Below are 19,078 nucleotides of genomic sequence, written 5' to 3' on the forward strand. Positions count from 1 at the left end.
TACAGAACATCTTCCAAGATGTTAAAAACCACAGTGATGCCTGCTCACCACACACACATAGCCAACAGCCAGATGAGAAGGCAGAGTAGTATTTCAAGCTACAGGTAACAACCTGAGGAGTCCCAAAACAAAAGCATTTGAACTCTCAGCTTCAAGTTCATTCTGGCTTTGTGCTTCACATAGCATCTGCTTAGATTTTCACTTTCAAACAATTCTGTCATTAAGAAATAAAAACTCAGCAGACATGAAAAGCAGGGCATGGGGAGCTATGGTCGGCCATGTAACACCAGCAGACATCTACCACTCCTCTGAAACGAGTTCTTCCATCTAGAACTACCAGCAAAGACCAAAATATTTGAGAACCCTAGAAACTACCACCTCTATAACAGGCTTTAAATTCAGACTCCGCTGTAGTAAATGCAGTTCCTGTCTTTGGAACTTCGTAATCCACAAACTAACAGGATAGCACGTTCAAACAAGAGAACACCATTTCTGCAAGAGTTTGAGATAATCACAGGTGATACCAAATTGTTAACACAGAATTACCTTTGTTAATTTGGCAATGTTATGACTTGAGAACAGTTGTCTCAGTGACAGGGAAACCAGAAATCTGAACACTGATACAGATAAAGTTATCGGAACTACATGGACTTGCACAGATGTCTGCCTGGTTTCCTTGCTCTGGAACACATTTAAAAGCAAAACTGTAACCTGCACCTACAAAAAGTACATGGAAATCCCAGCTCACAAGTTTAAATAAGATGGGTTTCAAAACCATCTTCCTAAGTTCTTCCCTCTCCTACACCTTTGTCTTACCTGGAGATTCAGTATGTGAAATCAGTGAAATTTGTTTTGGAATTAAAGCCATGCTCTTACAATACTATGCTACTATTTTTATAGCCACATTAATAAGCATTTGCAAGATGTGAAAAGGCAGCATTACTTACCATCTAGTAATTCCAGAGTAACTGAAGGATCTACATATTCCCACCAGTGTTTTCCATCAGTTGATACTGGAATCTCCCAGTTGGACCACTTGCAGGCCAAGTGAATGCACACACAAGCTATCACTGTAGGCTTGTATTGAAGACAGAACGTAGTAAGGTGAAGACTGTTGCACACAAATTTTGTAATGAGGAACCAAAGGAAATCAAACATGTAAAACAAGAAAACCAAACAAATCAGCCATTAACACACAGCTTAAGATCATTTGTCAAACAACAGCAGTTAAACAGCAGCAGTTCATGGAACATTTTTCTGTTTAAATTCTTAAGGTGCCTTACTGCCTTAGTAAAACAAAGGGCAAGGCATTTATCTGACAACATTTAATTTGCTGTTCCTGTAAAAAGACCGGTTAATAGTAAATAAATTCACCACTTTTTTTACATAAGTACTAAAAAAGAAATTAGTGTAATATGGACAATTAAAATTATAACTACACTAAAGGAAAATACAGTTCATTATACAGTCTTTGATTTAGATGATTAGATGAAGATACCCAAAGTTTCACAGAGACCAAGTGAATTACTTTTGAGCTCAGCTTTCACCATGCCTGAGTTTGCGGTACTTGTGAACTCAACTGTAGCTTCCAGCTGGCAGCAGCACAGAGGCTTCGGTTCAGCTTCACTGCTTCATTGCAGCTTAACAGCTACTTCAAATACAGAAATCTGCCCACTAAAGAACCACCAAGAAATGTTTGTCTGGAATAACTAACCAAGCGGTAGATGTTACTTAAATACTAGATAGATCTAGTGTAATCCTAATAAAGTGCAACGTTGTCTTGCAAGAAATAAACTGCAGTCATCATGAAATCAACACTGAAGCCTACTCTCAAATTCTGTCTTTCTACAACAGCCTATCATACACAGTCTCCATCTGGAATCAATTAACTTCAAATTTATGGAAGTACTTAAGTTTTAAAACACGTATTTAAGATTAAAGATTAAATGTTTCTAAAAGGAAGAACACTGGATTACTTCTAGTCTATTTGAAATGGAAAAAAAAAAATAAAAATTCAACCAGATGAAAAGACTTCAGGCCCACTACAATTTTATAAGTTAAGACTGGATCAACATATTTAAAGTTAAGAGAAAACTGCCATTAACTAGAAGTGTAAACTAAAAATAATTTTGTACTTACCAAGATCCTCGAATTTCTAGGTTAAGTTTAGCTCTCTGTAATCTTTAGCTGCTATTCAGGCTACCAATTTTAGACTTATGCACTCACAATCGAGAAAATGTCATCAGAAAGCACCACTACACTTCTCATTGTGCATTTAACCCCTTTGTGCCATCAAGCCCTTGTACAATACACCGCACTGCAAACAGAAAGGTACCACCACTGTAGATGGCCCAGTCTCCTGTTGCAACAAGGGTAAGACACATGTAGGGGGCCCTGCAGTAAAGGAAGCTATAGTGTGCTACAACAGTGCAACAAAGAGGTTCAGGATAACAACCTGTTGGTAGCCATGAAATAGGATGTCTGTGCCAAATCCTTGCTTGCTGTAAGAAAAAGAAAAACAAAGTGGTTAAGGATCTATGCTAACTTATCACGTTCATTCCAAAATTAAAAGTTTTTACCTTCCAAAAGCACCATTTACTATTTTCACAGAACTGACTTGAATTTAACTAGCTAGCCTTTTAAGTCTTTCCAAGGTACAAAAGTGTCCATTACATTCAGTAACTGGAGATGGACCAGACCTTTGGTCCACTGACTCTCCCTTCACTCAGCCCACAGAACTGTTTCCCTTTCCTTATCTACCCCCACTAAAGCCTCATACATGAAAGCACTCTTCTAGAAATACTTGACTCCCTCCCCCCACCCAAACAGCAGACTGCAGCAAGGCAGTCTATAAAAACCAAACACTACAATGCAAGTTCTGCTCTTTGAGAGGAACATGACAGTATGGCTGGAGAACCCACCTCCCCCCAAAAAACTGTAACCACGTTTCTCCCCAGAACCTCAGAACACGGCTCCCAAGCTAGATGGTTAGAAAAACAAGCTTTCTGCTCCCTCTAATCAAGAGCACAGTACTCATATCATTTTCTTCCACACTTGTTAAACCTGTGTCAAAGCTTCTGATAAGTAGTAAACAACTGCATTTTTGTCAGAAAAAAGTATGCAAGAGACTGCAACATACCACAGACAAAAAGCCAATGACTTACACTGTTACAACCATCTAGCATTGACCCCTACCAGTGAAACCCCAGTGATCCTCACTCAAGTAAAAGAACTTACTGTAACATGTACATAATGGGATAGCTGGGCACAATGGTATTAACTGAAGATTGAATGCAGCCTTCATTGAATTCTTACTTTGACGCTATCACTTGAAATCAGTGCTACCTGCAGAAAGTGTATTGTTGAATTTTATGTCAAAGGGTATACTGTCACAAAACTTTATTTTAAATGATCTTTCGATTAAATTTGAGAAATACTGCAGTGGCCTTTAACATTTAATAAAAAAAGAAGTGTATTAAAATCATGATTTAGCTATTTTTAATGATTGCCAAAGAGTATAAATCAGGTTTTTCTTCACGCTACGCAGATAGACAGTGCCATAATCTGAAAATAACATGGAAGGAACGAGGTAACAGGATCCATTCCTGCACACAAATTCTGCTAATCCATGATAATCAAAAGGCGAGCTACGTGACAGGGTTATACTATAATTAGTTTGCAAACTACAGTGGTAGTTTATGCCAGATAACCATGGAGTTCAACCTTTTCCACTCCCTTTCATAAGAAAAAAAAAAAAAAAAGTACAAGGCAATACTACTGAAAAGAAAAACTAAACTAAGATCATAAAAACAAATGAAAACACAGAATGGTTTAACAAGACTGAAACTGATGTCTTGCTCTTTGTTTTTCAAAGTAATGTCTGAAGGACATTCAATAATTTCTACGTTCTGGACAGTTACAGTATGTTGTAATTAAGGGACTGGACCAAGAGGCATCTCTACTCTTAGTGAAATGGCACTTTCAAAAAAGGAAGAAAAGCAGATGCCAGAAAACTTCTATTTAACATCAGCTTGAAAGTTGAGTAAATCAAAACACATACCTGGAAGAAAAGAATCACATCTTGAAACAAACATTTTTAGCCTCAATAGAAAAATTAATGCGATAAATACCTTACCTACACTACAAGCAGTATCATACTTGTTTGAATGGATTTACAGCTAAATAACCAACACTGCCAAAACCAGAAGGAAGTTCAGCTCAATAATTAAAAGTCTCTGTAAAGACAAGGCACAATTGAAAACAACTGTCCCAAACTCTTCTCTTACATTTAGAGCAGTTCTTCTGCAGTACAGCCTGCCCACTAAAATTAAAACTAATAAATGCTGGTTCCTATATTTCCTTTACAGCAAAGTAGAGGAAAGTTCATTCCCGAAATCATATTAAGTACAGAGGTTAAAACAAGCCAGCACAGCTTGCCTGTTACAACTGGTAAGATGTAGGGCAGATGACTGATATCGGACATTAATAATCAATTTCATATTTTTTCATTCAGGAGTGATGTAAAAAACTTACCCTGTCTCACCGCTGCAGAAGCAACTGTAAGGCAGGGGATTACTTAACCAAGATTTTGAAACAGGACTGGCTGTCTGATACAACTCCCAGAAGCCTACTGACTCCAAGCAATTCCCAACGTGAAGCAAAAATGTTTTTTATTGGATATGGTCACACAGATAAACTGATGCAACTCCAAGATATTCTCATTCTTTTCTTCAACACTAAATTTAACTTTGATCTTGACAAAAATCATGAAAATGCAATTGCCAAGTTACCCTTTGGAGCACAGTGGCTGGGACCCTGAGAAAACGTGCAAGCATCCCCAGAAAAAAAAAAGACCAGGGATAAGCCAATCAATATCAGAAGACTAGAAGGCTGCTGAAATAGTTGTGAGGGGAAAAAAAAATCCACAGGCCTCTGAATGGAGCTGTTGGCAGACACTTGTTTTACCTAAAAAAGACTGGAGAAGGCCATAGCATAGGTCTTCAGGTCTGATCAGTCCTGGCAGCTTTATTTTTTGGAAGCTGCTAAACCTTGCAAACAGGCCTGTAAAAGACTGAGGTGAAAGTTCAGAATGTAAAAGTTGCCTGTAGCATGGCTTGAGTACAGCTCACATCTAAGATTTTTTCCACACCACTGTACTGAGATCTAAGTTGTCCTCAAATTGATCTCTTCTGCAGACTTGATAAGCCTGATTTAACCCCACTATGGTTTGCTTGAAGAACTTGACAGTGCAATTTCCACAGATGACTAGAGTAAGGATCATGGGAGTTCAAGATACCTTATAACCTGCAGAGTAGCGAGAACAATCTTAGAAATTCTTGTGATGCCATCTTCAGTTCCAAAAGAAGGTTGTGTATCAACACAAAAAAAGGAATGATGGAAGACTTCCCAAGATGAAGATAAGGAGACAGATTTCTCCCTTCACCAGATGCAGCTAAGAACAGACTGAGTGTGCACCAGAGCTTAAGAGGACACTGTGATGGTCTTGGCTCTAGGGCAGTTTTACTGCTCAACAAGAATTCAAGCCAGTGAAGGTAGTTCGGCACAAATCAAAATGATTGATTTTATTGTTCTTCTTCCCTTTTTCTCTTCATCATTGGAGCATCCTTGGAGTGGGCACTGAAGCTTGCCTTTATGGATCCACTGCCCCAGATTCCTTAGAAGACCTGTGAGATCCTAAGGAATGATGGTCCTGTCTCCTCTTCTCAGTCTCTTGACACTGAGGAAGAATGGTGCAGAAAACAGACTGAGCCCAGACCCATCCTTGACTACTATACTGACTAAACCGTAAAGATGGAACAATTTTATGAACCCATGAAACTCTGAAAGCAAGAATAACATCTTACACCTAAACATCCTGATCAACATATACAAACACACACAAACCCAGTCACCCCTTACCAACAATAATCTATTTTGTCTACTATGACTTTCAAGAAGGGTTTCAATCTTGAGGCAAATTAAACTTTTCCTTTACTTGTAAATTCAAGCAGATTAAGTTTACTAGCACCAGTTCCCACTTACTAGATCAGCTTCCAACAGTTTTTTTTTCCCCTGTCTGGAGAGTCTTCTGACAAAGGACTTTGTTGGAACTTCTGAACTTCATCAACGGAATATAATTTTTTAAAGGAAACATCTTACAGACTAACACAGGTAACAGTGAGAGCATAAAGCACACCACTCTGGATGCAAGATAACAAAAAGTGATAGAGGGAATCAGGCATCTTCTTAGCTCCTTCATTAAGGAGCTTCATTCATTCATTGCTCAAGGAAATGTTGGATTGTTTGAGGAACAGTTGGATTTTGTGTTAAGGGACATGGTTTAGTGAGTACTATTGGTGATAGGAGGATGTTTGGACTGGATGATCTTGAAGGTCTTTTCCAACCTTGGTGATTCTGTGATTAAATGTAAGTTTAAGCCAGCTTTTCTGAGAGAGCAGGGCATTTTCTCCTGACATGATAATTCAGTGCACACGTGCTGAGCCAAAAAGCCTCATTAAGTCACTCAGGACTTGTTAAGTCCTCAGCTAACTTTGCACCCTCTGACAGTTAAACAATCAGCCAAGTTATCTTCTTCCCTTCCCTCTCCTTTCAAAGATACTGTTGAAGGTTTTGATCATAATAATCTTGGATGAATGAATCTCCTTTAATATAAGACGAACTTACTTTGCCTTCTGGAATAATCACCAGAACCGCATGAAGTAACCCTACATTGCTTTAACTTCTCAATCAATCTCTTCAGCATTGAGGGCTTACCACAGACAGTGGTTTTCAGTATACACTGAAAGCTTCAGGACTGGATATCCAAGTCTAGAACCTATCTACATTAAAGCAACACTGTCCAAGAAGTAGATATTAAGAGAGAAAACTCAAATCATATCACAGTATCACTGCCAGAAATCCATCTTTATCCACTCAATACAAACAGCTAAGATTCCACAGTAATTATTCTGAATTAACTTTCAAACATCACTACATTTTTCACATTTCATGTTTTAAATCTATGGTTTTTTGCCATGTCTAAAAATTAGGTATTCAAGTCTCGCCCATACCATTAGGTATTCAAGTCTTCACAGCCCATACCACCCCAGGGGGGGGAATATGCTAACAAGAACTCTATTCATATATGCACACACACTAAGAAGCACACCTACCCAGCTCAGTAGCTTTTCAAGCAACAATTGTATTAAATTCATCTTGCACCAGTTCTTGAGGCGTGCAGACTTCCATTCCTCAGTGAAGTCCTCAGATTTCAAAATTTCATATTTTGAATTTTAAGCACTTTGTTAAGCTGCACTGACATTAAATACTAGCTTTAAATTTTAAAGTTTTAATCATAACATGTACCTTCAGCGCACCAACTGTTAGTACACAAAAGTAGCAGACAGCACACACAGGAAACAGCTGAACTGTAGAGCAGTATCCACCCCTGACTAAAGGAAATGAAGTTTACATAACAGTGACTGTAAGCTTCCATCAGACACACACACGAATGTGGAAGTCCTGAACTATTCACACTACTGCTTACCACTGCCTTCCTGCTCCCCCCAGACACTGAGATGAAGCACAGAGGCTCACGCTTATCAATGAAATGTGCTTACATTTATGTTGGCCAACAGCTAAGAAAACTCAAGGCAAAACCTTACAGAGCTGCCAATGCAATCTATTAAGACACTAGCTGCAATTATGCACTGAGTCACAATCAAATCTGGACAGAAAGCAAAGAATGCTGTAATACCCAAGGTTGCAATAAAGCTACTTCGTATGCAAATAAGCTACATACAACACCAGCTCTCCTCAAATTCTAGTAAGCTACTTTAAAGCGAGAAAGAAGCTTTTTTTTTCCTTTCAAAGAACAACCTTACTTCCAGAATCACTACAAAACAAGCCTAAGTCAACCTGGTTATGTTGTACCTACCCTTCTGACATTTCACAGGGGGAGGAAGACCTTTGAAGAACTTAAACTTAGCTATTCTTCACTGAGACAACAGTTAATGACTAAAGGTCAGCAACTACAGCCTAACCATTTCCAAGCATTTCTTAAATTAAGGGATATGTTTTAAAGCAAAAAGCCTATTTTATGAGCCTTTTCAATTGATTCCCCAATACCCATCCCTTATAAGAGATTTTTTTTTTTTTTAAAGATCTGAAGGAAACAGACTTAAGAATTAAATGCGTGTCAAAACTCAACAAAAATACTGAAAAAATTTCTAGTTGGAGTCTCATTCATGAGCTGCATGCAAGTTAGAGGATGCACAAAACAAAAGGTTAGGAGTTTGTTACCACCTAATCCAAATTAGTACGCTACTTTAGAAAAACAATTAGTCACATCGTTAAGTATTCACATGTGATAGCAGACTTGGTATGTATTCTGTATATCCCACAGCTTGTGAGGTTTGATAAGGTTGAAAGCTTAGCATTAGCCATTACTTAACACAAACTGTGAAACTACTTCAGAGTGAAAATCAACCCAGAATTTAGATTTCAACTAATAACTGCTTTGTAATTTGAGAAGACATGGAACAGATCACTCAATCAAATTTATTAAGTAAGCAAAAAATTCATAAAGGACAGAGAAGTGGACTCTTCAAACTCTAAATGTTAAGAGCAGGCTTTTAGGAACTAGCTTTAAATAAACTTTGGACAACATAGTAGATGATCATATTACACAAATAACATCTTCAAATTTCACTATAAAGGCAAAAAAAAGAGCTTACACAAGGGGATATAAGCCACTGACCTCTCACTAATTGCGTGCATTTCACAACATCTGTGTGCGGATGTTCAATGGTAATCTCAAAACCTTAAGAGTTAAGAACATATTTTAGAACAACACATTTTCATCTGTAAAATACACAGAAAACTCTTCCTTTTCCCAAAGACTAATACTTGCAAAACCTTCCCAACACAGATCAAGGAACACTCTAAGTACCTTCTATTCTGCATCCTTTCATATTGTTGATGGTAAACAGTAGAGCCCTTCAAAGATCAATATCCTGCATTACTCTCAAGTTCTGTATAGTATCTGTGAAGCTACTGTATTTTTAAAGAACGACATAAGAACAGTTTCCAGTACATCTGTAAGTCAGCACAAGCTGTATCACGGACACTGAAATGTGTGCACATGCATGCACTTTATTCAATCATTTCTGGGACTAACAGACACGTTGCACCCATGAGATTACCAACTAAGACAATTTATAGGCCAGTCACTCCAGAAAGCTATCTTTGTTTATAGAGCTATTTTAAAAAAATGGGTCACTACTATTAATTTTTTTTTTTTTTTAATCACACACACTCAGTGGTATTCAAGTCAGTGTTCTCAGGCCTGCCAGCTTTATCACTTTAAAGCTAAAAACAACTTCTTATCAGATTCTGGAATTACCTGAATCCATTAAACAGTAACAATGCACATTTTGATGTTCAGAGGCAGTAACCCTACGCAATCACATTTTTCTATTGAAGACAAAATGGGGAAGAACATTTGGCATGAAGCTTTTACCATTTGCTTCAGAACACACACAGCTAACTTAGTACATGCTACCTCACATAAAGAAACATCAACACCATTACTATTATTTTGATGGGTATACTTCTTTACTCCATCAAAAAACTATCCAAACATTTGAGAAGTACTGGTATAACATTTCTCTCCAGAATGAGCACAATATGGAACTAGACTCACAAGTTACATGCAAAAACTAGTGAAATTTTAATATACTAGCAGTGCATCAAAAAAAATTTGCTACCTGGGTCCCATTACTGGTTCATGAGAAGCTGGCTGCACAAAAGGTATTTAGGAAGACATACCTAAAGTTTGAAGCATTATTGTTTCAAGTATAACCAGCTCTTGAGCTTGCTGAAGATATGCCTAAAACAAACAAGCAAACACGTCAAGACACAGGTATTTATTGTCTCGATATTTCAATTATACACTTCCTTTTTAACTAATAGGCATGATCAATATAAATTAAAGAGCACTACCCATGTCACAGAGCACTGACAATTCACAATGCTTCACTGTACCTATTAGTACGTTCTTGCAAGTTTAGTTATACCAGCAGCAGCAAAGTTTCTTTACCCTGGATTTGATACTTGTAGCAGAGGTTTTTTTTTTTTTTTTTTTTTTTTTTGAGAGTGGGGGACATAAGGACATGAGACACATTGTGGAGGCTTGCCAGTGCAAACTAACTCAAGTATCTCTAAGGAGGTTATGACAAGTACATTAAAATACAGCTGGGCATATCCAACCAGCCTTAGTCTGGGCTCAAATACGTATCTAATACAGCTCCGTGTGTCACTTCGTGAACGGGGAGCATGGCAAATAGTTTTGATTGCCAGTTCAGACGCAGCAGGGCGTAACTAGCTCAGCCAGACCATTACGCAGAGTAACTGATGCATTTCCCCCTTACTTGCTCATGCACGCGGTTCTAAGAAGCATCATAAAAAGAAATAAAATTAAGCGAGAGCTGCACAAAGTCTGGCAAATGCAAGGAAGACCAAACGTACAGCAGAGATGACATCTGTACTGCATCCCTTAAAACACAGTGTAGAAAATGGCACACAGTAAGCCTCGGATTGAGTATTTCTTTGTCAGCATCTTGAAGTCTACATGAAGCACGAGACTTACAGAACCACACATGAAACCTCTTTAATGCCTTGTGTAGACTCCTACTATACCAGTCTTAGCAATAATGCAAGTTCAAGGACTGTCATAACTCTGTCCAACTGTCGTAACTCAAATATTCCAGTGCTCAATTAGCTTTATTAAGTAATACAAGAGATCTGTATTACTTAATAGTTCAAACAAGTTTTTTCTCATTTGCAGATAGCAATAATCCAGTCAAGACAATGCAGCAGCTCATGAGACAAAGCATCATCTGAATATCTTTAAATCATGACTTTGACCTACATCACACTTTGTATCCAGTTGTGGCTCATGAGGATGAAGACACGCATTTACTACTTTAATAACATGTTCCAGCTTCCGTGGCTGTTCTTCCACTTTCGCAGCCAAGAACAATGCCGTAGGAGATATAATCTGAAGAAGAAAAACACGTGTACTTTTTACAAATAGGACTTAAATTTTCAATGGAAAGTGTAAGCTAATAATTAGAAAAGGTTTAGACGTTGAATTATCTGTTTTTAAGCAGTTCCAAAATCACGGAAGATGGTAAAAGTAACTCATCATGTTTAATCTGTAAGTGATGCAATCTTCCCAGGAGTAGCATAGCATGTGAAAGGAGTAGCATAAAAGCTAAGTTGCATTATATTAATATAAAAATAATAGATTTTGTCCAGTAGATTTAGTCACACCAGAACACACTTTTCAAGCTAAATACACTTGATGAGAAAGTTCATCTAAGTTCTAGCATAGTCACGAGCCATCACAGCACTTTTTCAATAATAGTCAAAAAAGCTGAGATCAAGTTCTGATAGCATGTGTTTCTCCTAAAAAGCAAGCAACTTGGCAGAGAACTTTAAGAAAAACAGCTCACATAACTAACTATAGGTTATACAAATACAAGTACAGTAAGCATAACATCACAGCACAGCCACTGATTAAACAAAGAATTTTACTCCCAGAAACTTTTCTATATACCCAGCTGTATCTGGAGGGCAAAGCACAAAGACTCACAAAACACCAGTTATATCAAGCATTAGCAAAGACAAGTTACAAATGAAGACAACAGTTCTATAGAACTCTAGGTATCGTAAGTTGGCAGCAAACCACCAGTTGACAGTTCCGTATCACCTACAATGAAATGGAGTTTTCATGCCTGGCTGTCAGCTATAACAACTGATTTGTACACAAATACTGCTAACCACAAATGACTTAAAAGAATCACGGTCCTCTTTGTATGCAAAAGTTGCCCACATTAAATTCCAATTAAAAATGGCAGAAATCTTCATGTAGATATCAGCAGATTAGATTAGTTAAAATTAAGCACTTATTTAGTAATTCAAAAATAGCTGCTCGATGAGCGTTTAATTAATGCACAGTGCTCATAGAGCAAGTACTGGATTTCTATTTAATCACTCCATAAAACTAGAACTGAATGAGTTGAACCGTAGTCATATTTCCCCCTACATTTTTTCTTTGTAAGTAGCCCTTTGTCATGCAAAATGAAACATTTGGTAAAAAAAAAACCTCCCAATATATAAAGGACTGTAATGAGCTGATCAGAATGGAACACGTAGTAATTACCTATCACGTTTAAGATGGCAAAAAGTACTCCCCTGACACATTTGAAAGTTTCCTCAAATCCCTCTGAAACGTCCACTTGGATCTTAAGTAAAACTTGTAAGTTGGCAGATTAAGGAAAAATTGACAATTGAAGAAAAGAAGGCAAGATATCCTTTGAGGCACAGAAGCGTGTCAACCAAACAACCTAATACTCTTCAAAAAATCCACCAAAATCCACAAACAAAACAAAAAGTCCCAGGGAGCAAGTTCTTTCACAACTGAGACAAAACTCCATTTTCAAGAAACTTGTTATCTAACCCTTACAAATGAATGAAAAAAAGTCTGATGCCAAGCAGTAATGAGCAAAGCCACATTAACACTGTGATTTAAGATCCTGATTGTTTTTGAGAAATTTACATCCACATTGTTTGAAATAAAGACATGAAATTCTGGAAGAAATTCCCTTTCCTAGGATATACTAATTAACACGTGCCTCAGTTAAGCTAGAGGACAAACCTTTAAATACAACATGCAGCTCCTACAACAGGGCCAGCCTAATAACAAGGATTATGGTCTCAGAAACAACCCTGGCCCAAATTAGCAGAGGCCCAGCTATCCACAGAAACCCAAACTACTGAGAAGGAAATTGGAAATACTTAATAATAGAGTTGTAAAGAAACAAGTTTGGCAGCACACTGGACAAACATGACAAGGTATTCATGAGGACACCAGGCAGACTAACAGGCTCCATTTTTTAACTCAATGAAAAGACAATGAGGCAGACTTCGATGGACTGAAAACTGAAACTGCCATGAACTCAGCACACTGGAGTCAATGAGAAAGAAAAAAACTAGGTATGTGTATATGGAATTAGAAACAGGCTGGACAGTGGGAAGAAGCTTCAAAAGAAAATTCTCAGCTTTTCATGATGGTAGTTTTTGTTTTTAAAGCAGCTATTTGCAGCAATGCCTTACAGCTGGGGTGAAGAACAGCAGAAGCTGATTTTGCCTACGCAGCCAGCAAAAGCAATTGCACTGTTGTTCCCTTGCTCCTGCCTTACCATCCCCTCCAAGGATAACATTGTCCCTTGTTCTGGCATTCAGGCCTTCGTTTTTCTAGCTTTGCATAGAAGTTTAATTCAAATATATCCTAATTAGAAGTCTATTTCTACACAATTGGAAGTTTCCAAATTAACTTTTTTGAAAAATGCAACTACTAGAAATTATTATGGAAATATTTACATTTCAGAGACATTCTTGAACCAAACCACCAAGAACTACACAACTAAGTTATCAGCAAATCCTCAGTCAATATTATTTTATGTCTGACTACAGTTAAGCTTTATTTGATTCCGAAGAAGGCCAGCACTTATCAGGGTATTTTGTAATTTACCAAGAGGTGTCACTTCTAGTCAGGAAGCCTCCTCACCAGGACCTTACAGAAAATGGTTCTGCAGGCTGATAAAAGTCAACCTGATTAAGGGCGATTTAGCTCCGGTTCATCAGAATTCTACACACGCCACAATTATCTACTTACTTAAAGGAAGTGCTGGCTTCTGGCCAAAGAGTTTCAGGTCTTTGTCTTGGCTAGAACTAGGGCTCACTTTCCCAGATTGGAGTAGGTCAGTACTTTTAAATCCCTTGATTTGAGGAAAACAAAACCCTTATAAAGTTTTGGACTTGACATGCACAGTCTTCAGCAAAGAACACCTCGCCTTCTAAGTACATAGCTTCAAAATTACTCATTCAGCTTTCATTCACTTCTAACTCTTTGAAGTAGCAGAAAAAGTATCAAAGACAGATTTGACAAAGCTATAAGATTCTTGTACGCAAGCATCCCCACTTGACATTAAGCCAAATAACTTAAATTATCAGGCAATCAAAACAAGATTTGAACAACATCTTCATTTGTGAAGTTACATCCCACTTTCCTGCTAGCTCAGAGAATAAGAACCCAAATGCCAAGGAAATAAAAACACAAAACATACAAGCCTCATTATGATGACAGCCAAGGGGCATTACCAGCAAGTTTTATTGGTAGAAGTGGTACAAGTCTTTTTCACAATAAATAGTACCAGACATTTTGTAAAGACAGTGTTGCTACAAGGAAGACATTTGGAATCTCAGAATACATCTCCAGTGGGTACACAGTTTTCTAAGAATTCCCTTTCCCTTCCCATGTCAATATTACCATGGTTTTAAACTTGATGTATTGTAGTTCAGACAATGTATGGGTCCAGTTTATGAGTCTATGATGGAGCTGCAAGTATCACTCTAAAAGTTGAGAGTTTTCACTTTTTTTTTTTATTAAATCATTACCACCAGCAGCTTATATTCCATAAAAAGAACTAATATATTAAAATGTAAGAGTAAAAACAACTCAAGTGCTCAAAAACAGTCTCTCTAAAGTTTGGCTTGTATTATGAAAGTTCTGAGAACTTGCACAGCTGCAAAATCAATTATTTAATATTGCAGTTTGGACGGGGTACAGAAAACAGGAATGGAACAGAGGAGTGGGAAATAAAGAACCCCCGCAACCCCTGCACACTCAGCCACCTACCTTGCACTTCAGGAAAAATTCCTTCTGCAGTCTCTCTTTGGGCACTTTACTGTGTACTGCATGGTACAAAGAAAACTTGACATCATCAACCAGTTGTTTGGTATTCCACATGGCATTTAAGGATTAGATTTAAAAATACAACTATCATTTGGATGCCTTACCTCTCATCTCCAGCATACCACAGATTCTTCCCCCTTCTGTTCTTGAAATCACAGTGTACCGAATAATATGCTTCTATAAGTGGCATTTGCTATATAGCATCAGACAAAGTACTACAGGAAAATTAAAAATCTTCTGCAAGTACCATTTAAGATGTTTTAAGGTATCACTGTAACAGGCCTGTATTTTCTATTCAAGCCAGCAAACTATCCCACCCCCTGATCTTAGCACTGACTACATTTATGCTCAGCAAACCAAAGTTGATACACCCCAGTTCACTGCTAACAGAATAATTTGCACTACTGCTGAAATGCAATTTGCATGCTAGATTAGTAGTTAGCACACCTATTTCTGTTTACCAGCTTCAAGCAAGTTTCTACCAGCAGCTGGAGCACATCAACTTCACAGGGTCTCACCCTGGTGTGCATTCACTATTTGATGCTGGAATCATTGTAACTGAAAGTATGTTCTTTGAAGATGAACTGTACTATTTGAAAAGTGACTTGCTAACCCGCAGCAATTCTCTAGAAACATGGGCTTTAGGTCTCTGGGGCAGTAAATGCAATATGTTCTAAATGGACTGGCCACACTGCTGTGTCCCACCCCTGGGGGTCTAGTGAATGAAAACACTTGTTAATTCTGCTCCCTACTCACAGACAATTCTCAAAATCCTGAAAGCATGCAGGATTATTAAACAATAATTTATTATATTTAGGAAGAAACAACAGAATTAGCACAACATCTATTCAATAAATTACCTTCCATTACAAAACTCGCTTAGTAAAACAATGAAGTGCATATGACATATTACATGTATCTGCACAACCCCACAATCATTCATAACTCCAGTGTTTATTACTCAGTGAAAAACATTAACCTGCCAATAAAGCAAGAAAAGATTCTAAATTTCATCCACTGGCAGATCATAACCAATTCCAACCGGTGGCTGTCTATATTCCTATCCTCTGCCTTCCTTCTTTCCACAGATAAATATCACTACATGCATACATGAAGAAACACAAGTGATTCCCTCCATAGACCATTTTAGCTTGGTCTCAGCTTCAAGACTGACAGTACTTTATAACTTAACTTCCAAGGAGATTTGTTTCTTCTTGCAGCAGATAAACACTGTTAACTTTTTCAGCTTGCCAAGTACTCTGGAGATTTGATATTAAGTGTTTATTACAGACCCTGGCTTTTGCTTTCTCTACAGAGAACCTGCCAGATGGTATGGCAATAAGAATTTTAAAAGCAGCTCATGTTGAGATCACCCCTTTCTCCCCAGAAGAATAATGGAAAAAAAAAAATCTAACTTCTCCATCAACACACACAGAAAGCTACTGTCTGGCCTAATTAAGAACTAGCGAAAGTTATTCGACAGAAACCAGTACCAGAAACCCTTTGCTAGCTTACAGCATACTAGCTTTTAACTTTCACTTGAATACTGTTACCTGAGATTACACATAACAATTTCTTCTCCTTTAACATCTAAAGTTCCAATGGCATTCAGCCATTTGATAGCTTACTTGTGAACTTTAAGTCTCACAAATACATTGTTAGGCTTGGTTTTCATCAGGAGGGCACTACGTATCCAAGTAGCACCATGCTTCCAGTTCCAAGTGACCTGGCATTTCCTAGCATCTGGTGAAAAAAAAAAACAGAACACAGCAGCCAAAGCTTCTTGCTAGCTAAGTCTATCCTCAACTACTAGCTGGGAGGGCAAGCACTAATCCAGCTGTGTGACAACACAAGCCCTTGCTGGGGCATCTCTCCATTCCAAGCAACTACCTTGCTTACCAGGTCCACAAACAGCCAGGGAAAGCTCTGAAAGCAGCACCAGCTCCAGGTTACTGCTCCACTGGTAGCACCACACACAGAGGCAAAGAAGGAGAGGACAAGTGTTTCACTGCCCTCCCTTCATTAATTCAGAAACATTCCTAAAGGACATACTGATCCTTAAGGTCCCTTCCAACCCAAACCAGCCTATGATTCCATGACATTTAATTACAAAGCCTGTTGGAACTTATTTGCATGTGTGCTATTCTTGGTCTAAAATTAGAAAGCAGTTCTAGGAAAGTACCTTTTGATTGGTACATACATCAGTTCAACAGATATCTCTCTATCATTACATGAGTGAAACGTACATCACATATTTCTTCCTGTTCAAGTCTCAGACTGATGGAAGCTTATCTGAGGTTGTGCTTACAGGCTTAGCTATTATCCCCCAAACCTGTAACACTACAGTCTTGGTGCCAAGCCTGCTGCAGGAGTCTGAATTTACCACAAGCTTTGTACAAAAATAATTCCATACCTTTCTGAAGTGTGTCTATAGTCTGATATGCGTGCCTTGCTCAATAAACACCAAACCAGACACCATGTGCTTAGCCAGTAACGACAGAAATGCAACATCAGACAAAGGATACCACTGCAACCTACTGCGATCGCTACCTGCCCATACTTCAGACAGTGCCAATTTTGCAATGTCTACCTCTGGGTAGACCAAGGTCTTCTCTGGCCTAGATCCTAACATCAGTCACACTCTGCATTTATTTCTTTCATCAAAAGAAGCCAAGGTCTGAGGAAAACCATCCTTGTCACTTCAAGAACTCCCACTATCACCATTCACCGTTCTGCAAAATCAGTACTAAGTCTTTAAAAAAAAAACCAAAACAACACAAGAGAAGATAAGAAAGAAACCTAGAATACTATATTATTTTTTCTGATATCCGCATCTGATACTCCAGATGTAAAAAAAAAAAAATCTTTAAGTCTTCAAAACGGTATCTTAAAGTTCCATAGTTGCTTAAAGAAAAACACCCCACAAAAATAGTATTTTTCCTGAAGAATTTTGTTCTTCATACCACACACAAGTATTCAAACTCAGCATGCTTACTTCACTAGCTCAAACAGGACAGTCAGCATTTTCTTATGAACTCAGATTTTTCTTGTCTAACACAACTTATCGTCAAACTACTCTAAGACAAAAGCGGCTAAGCACAGTTATATTAATTTTCAAGAGCAGAAACACAACCCCTGCAGACCCACGTATCACAGCTGCCAGACGCAGCACGCCAGCACTGCCACTCCATTCACTAATAGCGCTCCTACGAGCGCCAGCCAGATTCACACCACCGGGTGCATCCTGCACACACGTGAGGTGTCTGCTGATGGTGCCTTTGTTGTGAATTTCGGGGGCAGAAGACAAAAACGTAATTTCTACTCGATCAAGTAATTCGGACCTGAAGAGGAACAATCGCTGCCGGACCAAAAGCACTGACACAAAGCCAGAATGCCTACAAACACACCCAGCTCCACAACCCAGCCCAGGAATGGAGCACGTGTCAGCTTTACCGCCGAAATTACGTGCACGTGATTACCGCACATAAAACCATACTTACATTTCGATTAAATTTCGTGAAGGAGTGATGCATATAGAACCTGTGCATGTAAACAATCGCGGTGTTTATCGTCAGCTGAGATCTGGAGCACCGAATGAAGGAAGCAGCAACGATAACAAACGGAGATGCTGTTTCTACACGCCGCCTCCAGCCGGGCGCGACAGCCGGCCCGGAGCCCCGCCAGACGGGCGGGCAGAAGCGCGGAGCGCCGCAGCACGGGCACAGCGGCGAGGGGAGAGCGGTGCGAACCGCCGGCTCAACTCGGGCACCTCGTTACCGGATCCCAGGCTTCGCTCCGCTTTGTTCGAAGCCAGAAGCGACGCTCAGAGCCCCGCGAGGCCGCGCCGACAAAGCTCGGCCCCTCCTCCCGCCGCGTCCCCGGGCCCGACCCCCGTCAGCGGGCAGCTCCCGCGGCTCCCGCACACGTGCGAGGAGGCCCTGCCGGCGGACAGCGGCAGATAGCGGCGGATAACGGCGGCTCGCGGCCCCGGGCGCCCCGACCCGGCCCTTCCCTCCCCGCCCGGCCCCCGCCGCTCGGATACACGTTGAGGCGCTGGCCCATGTCTTGAATGAGGTTGGCCGCCTGCTGCCGGTACGAGAGCTCCTTGTCGGCCTCCACGCCGCAGCGCCGTGATGGCGTGTTCTCCAGCTGCTCGCGGCTGAAGAACCAGCGCGAGGCCGCCGAGGAGCCGCCGCCGCCCCGCGCCGAGGTGCCCGCGCCTGAGCCCGCCGCCGCCATGACACTTCCTCCCCCTCC

The 19,078-nt window shown here is 39.5% G+C and overlaps 1 protein-coding gene across 7 annotated transcripts in view; it reads right to left on the minus strand.

Moving 5' to 3' along the window:
* CCNT2 (cyclin T2) overlaps positions 1–19,074 on the minus strand; it is a 27,358-nt gene extending 8,284 nt beyond the window's left edge. Inside the window, exons 1-7 of one of the 7 annotated variants that reach the window (XM_052674842.1) lie at positions 18,864–19,074; positions 18,322–18,403; positions 10,931–11,059; positions 9,829–9,889; positions 8,759–8,821; positions 2,456–2,501; positions 948–1,111 (exon numbers count right to left, since the gene is read on the minus strand). In XM_052674842.1, coding sequence (XP_052530802.1) covers positions 948–1,111; positions 2,456–2,501; positions 8,759–8,821; positions 9,829–9,889; positions 10,931–11,059; positions 18,322–18,403; positions 18,864–19,060 — 742 coding nt within the window. In that variant the 5' untranslated portion in view covers positions 19,061–19,074. The other 6 variants (XM_052674843.1, XM_052674845.1, XM_052674844.1 and 3 more) reach the window with 6 other exon arrangements.
* Between the last annotated feature and the right edge of the window lie 4 nt (positions 19,075–19,078).

The sequence above is a fragment of the Tympanuchus pallidicinctus genome, unplaced genomic scaffold (genome assembly GCF_026119805.1).
Source record: "Tympanuchus pallidicinctus isolate F22 unplaced genomic scaffold, pur_lepc_1.0 scaffold15, whole genome shotgun sequence".
NCBI lineage: Eukaryota > Metazoa > Chordata > Aves > Galliformes > Phasianidae > Tympanuchus > Tympanuchus pallidicinctus.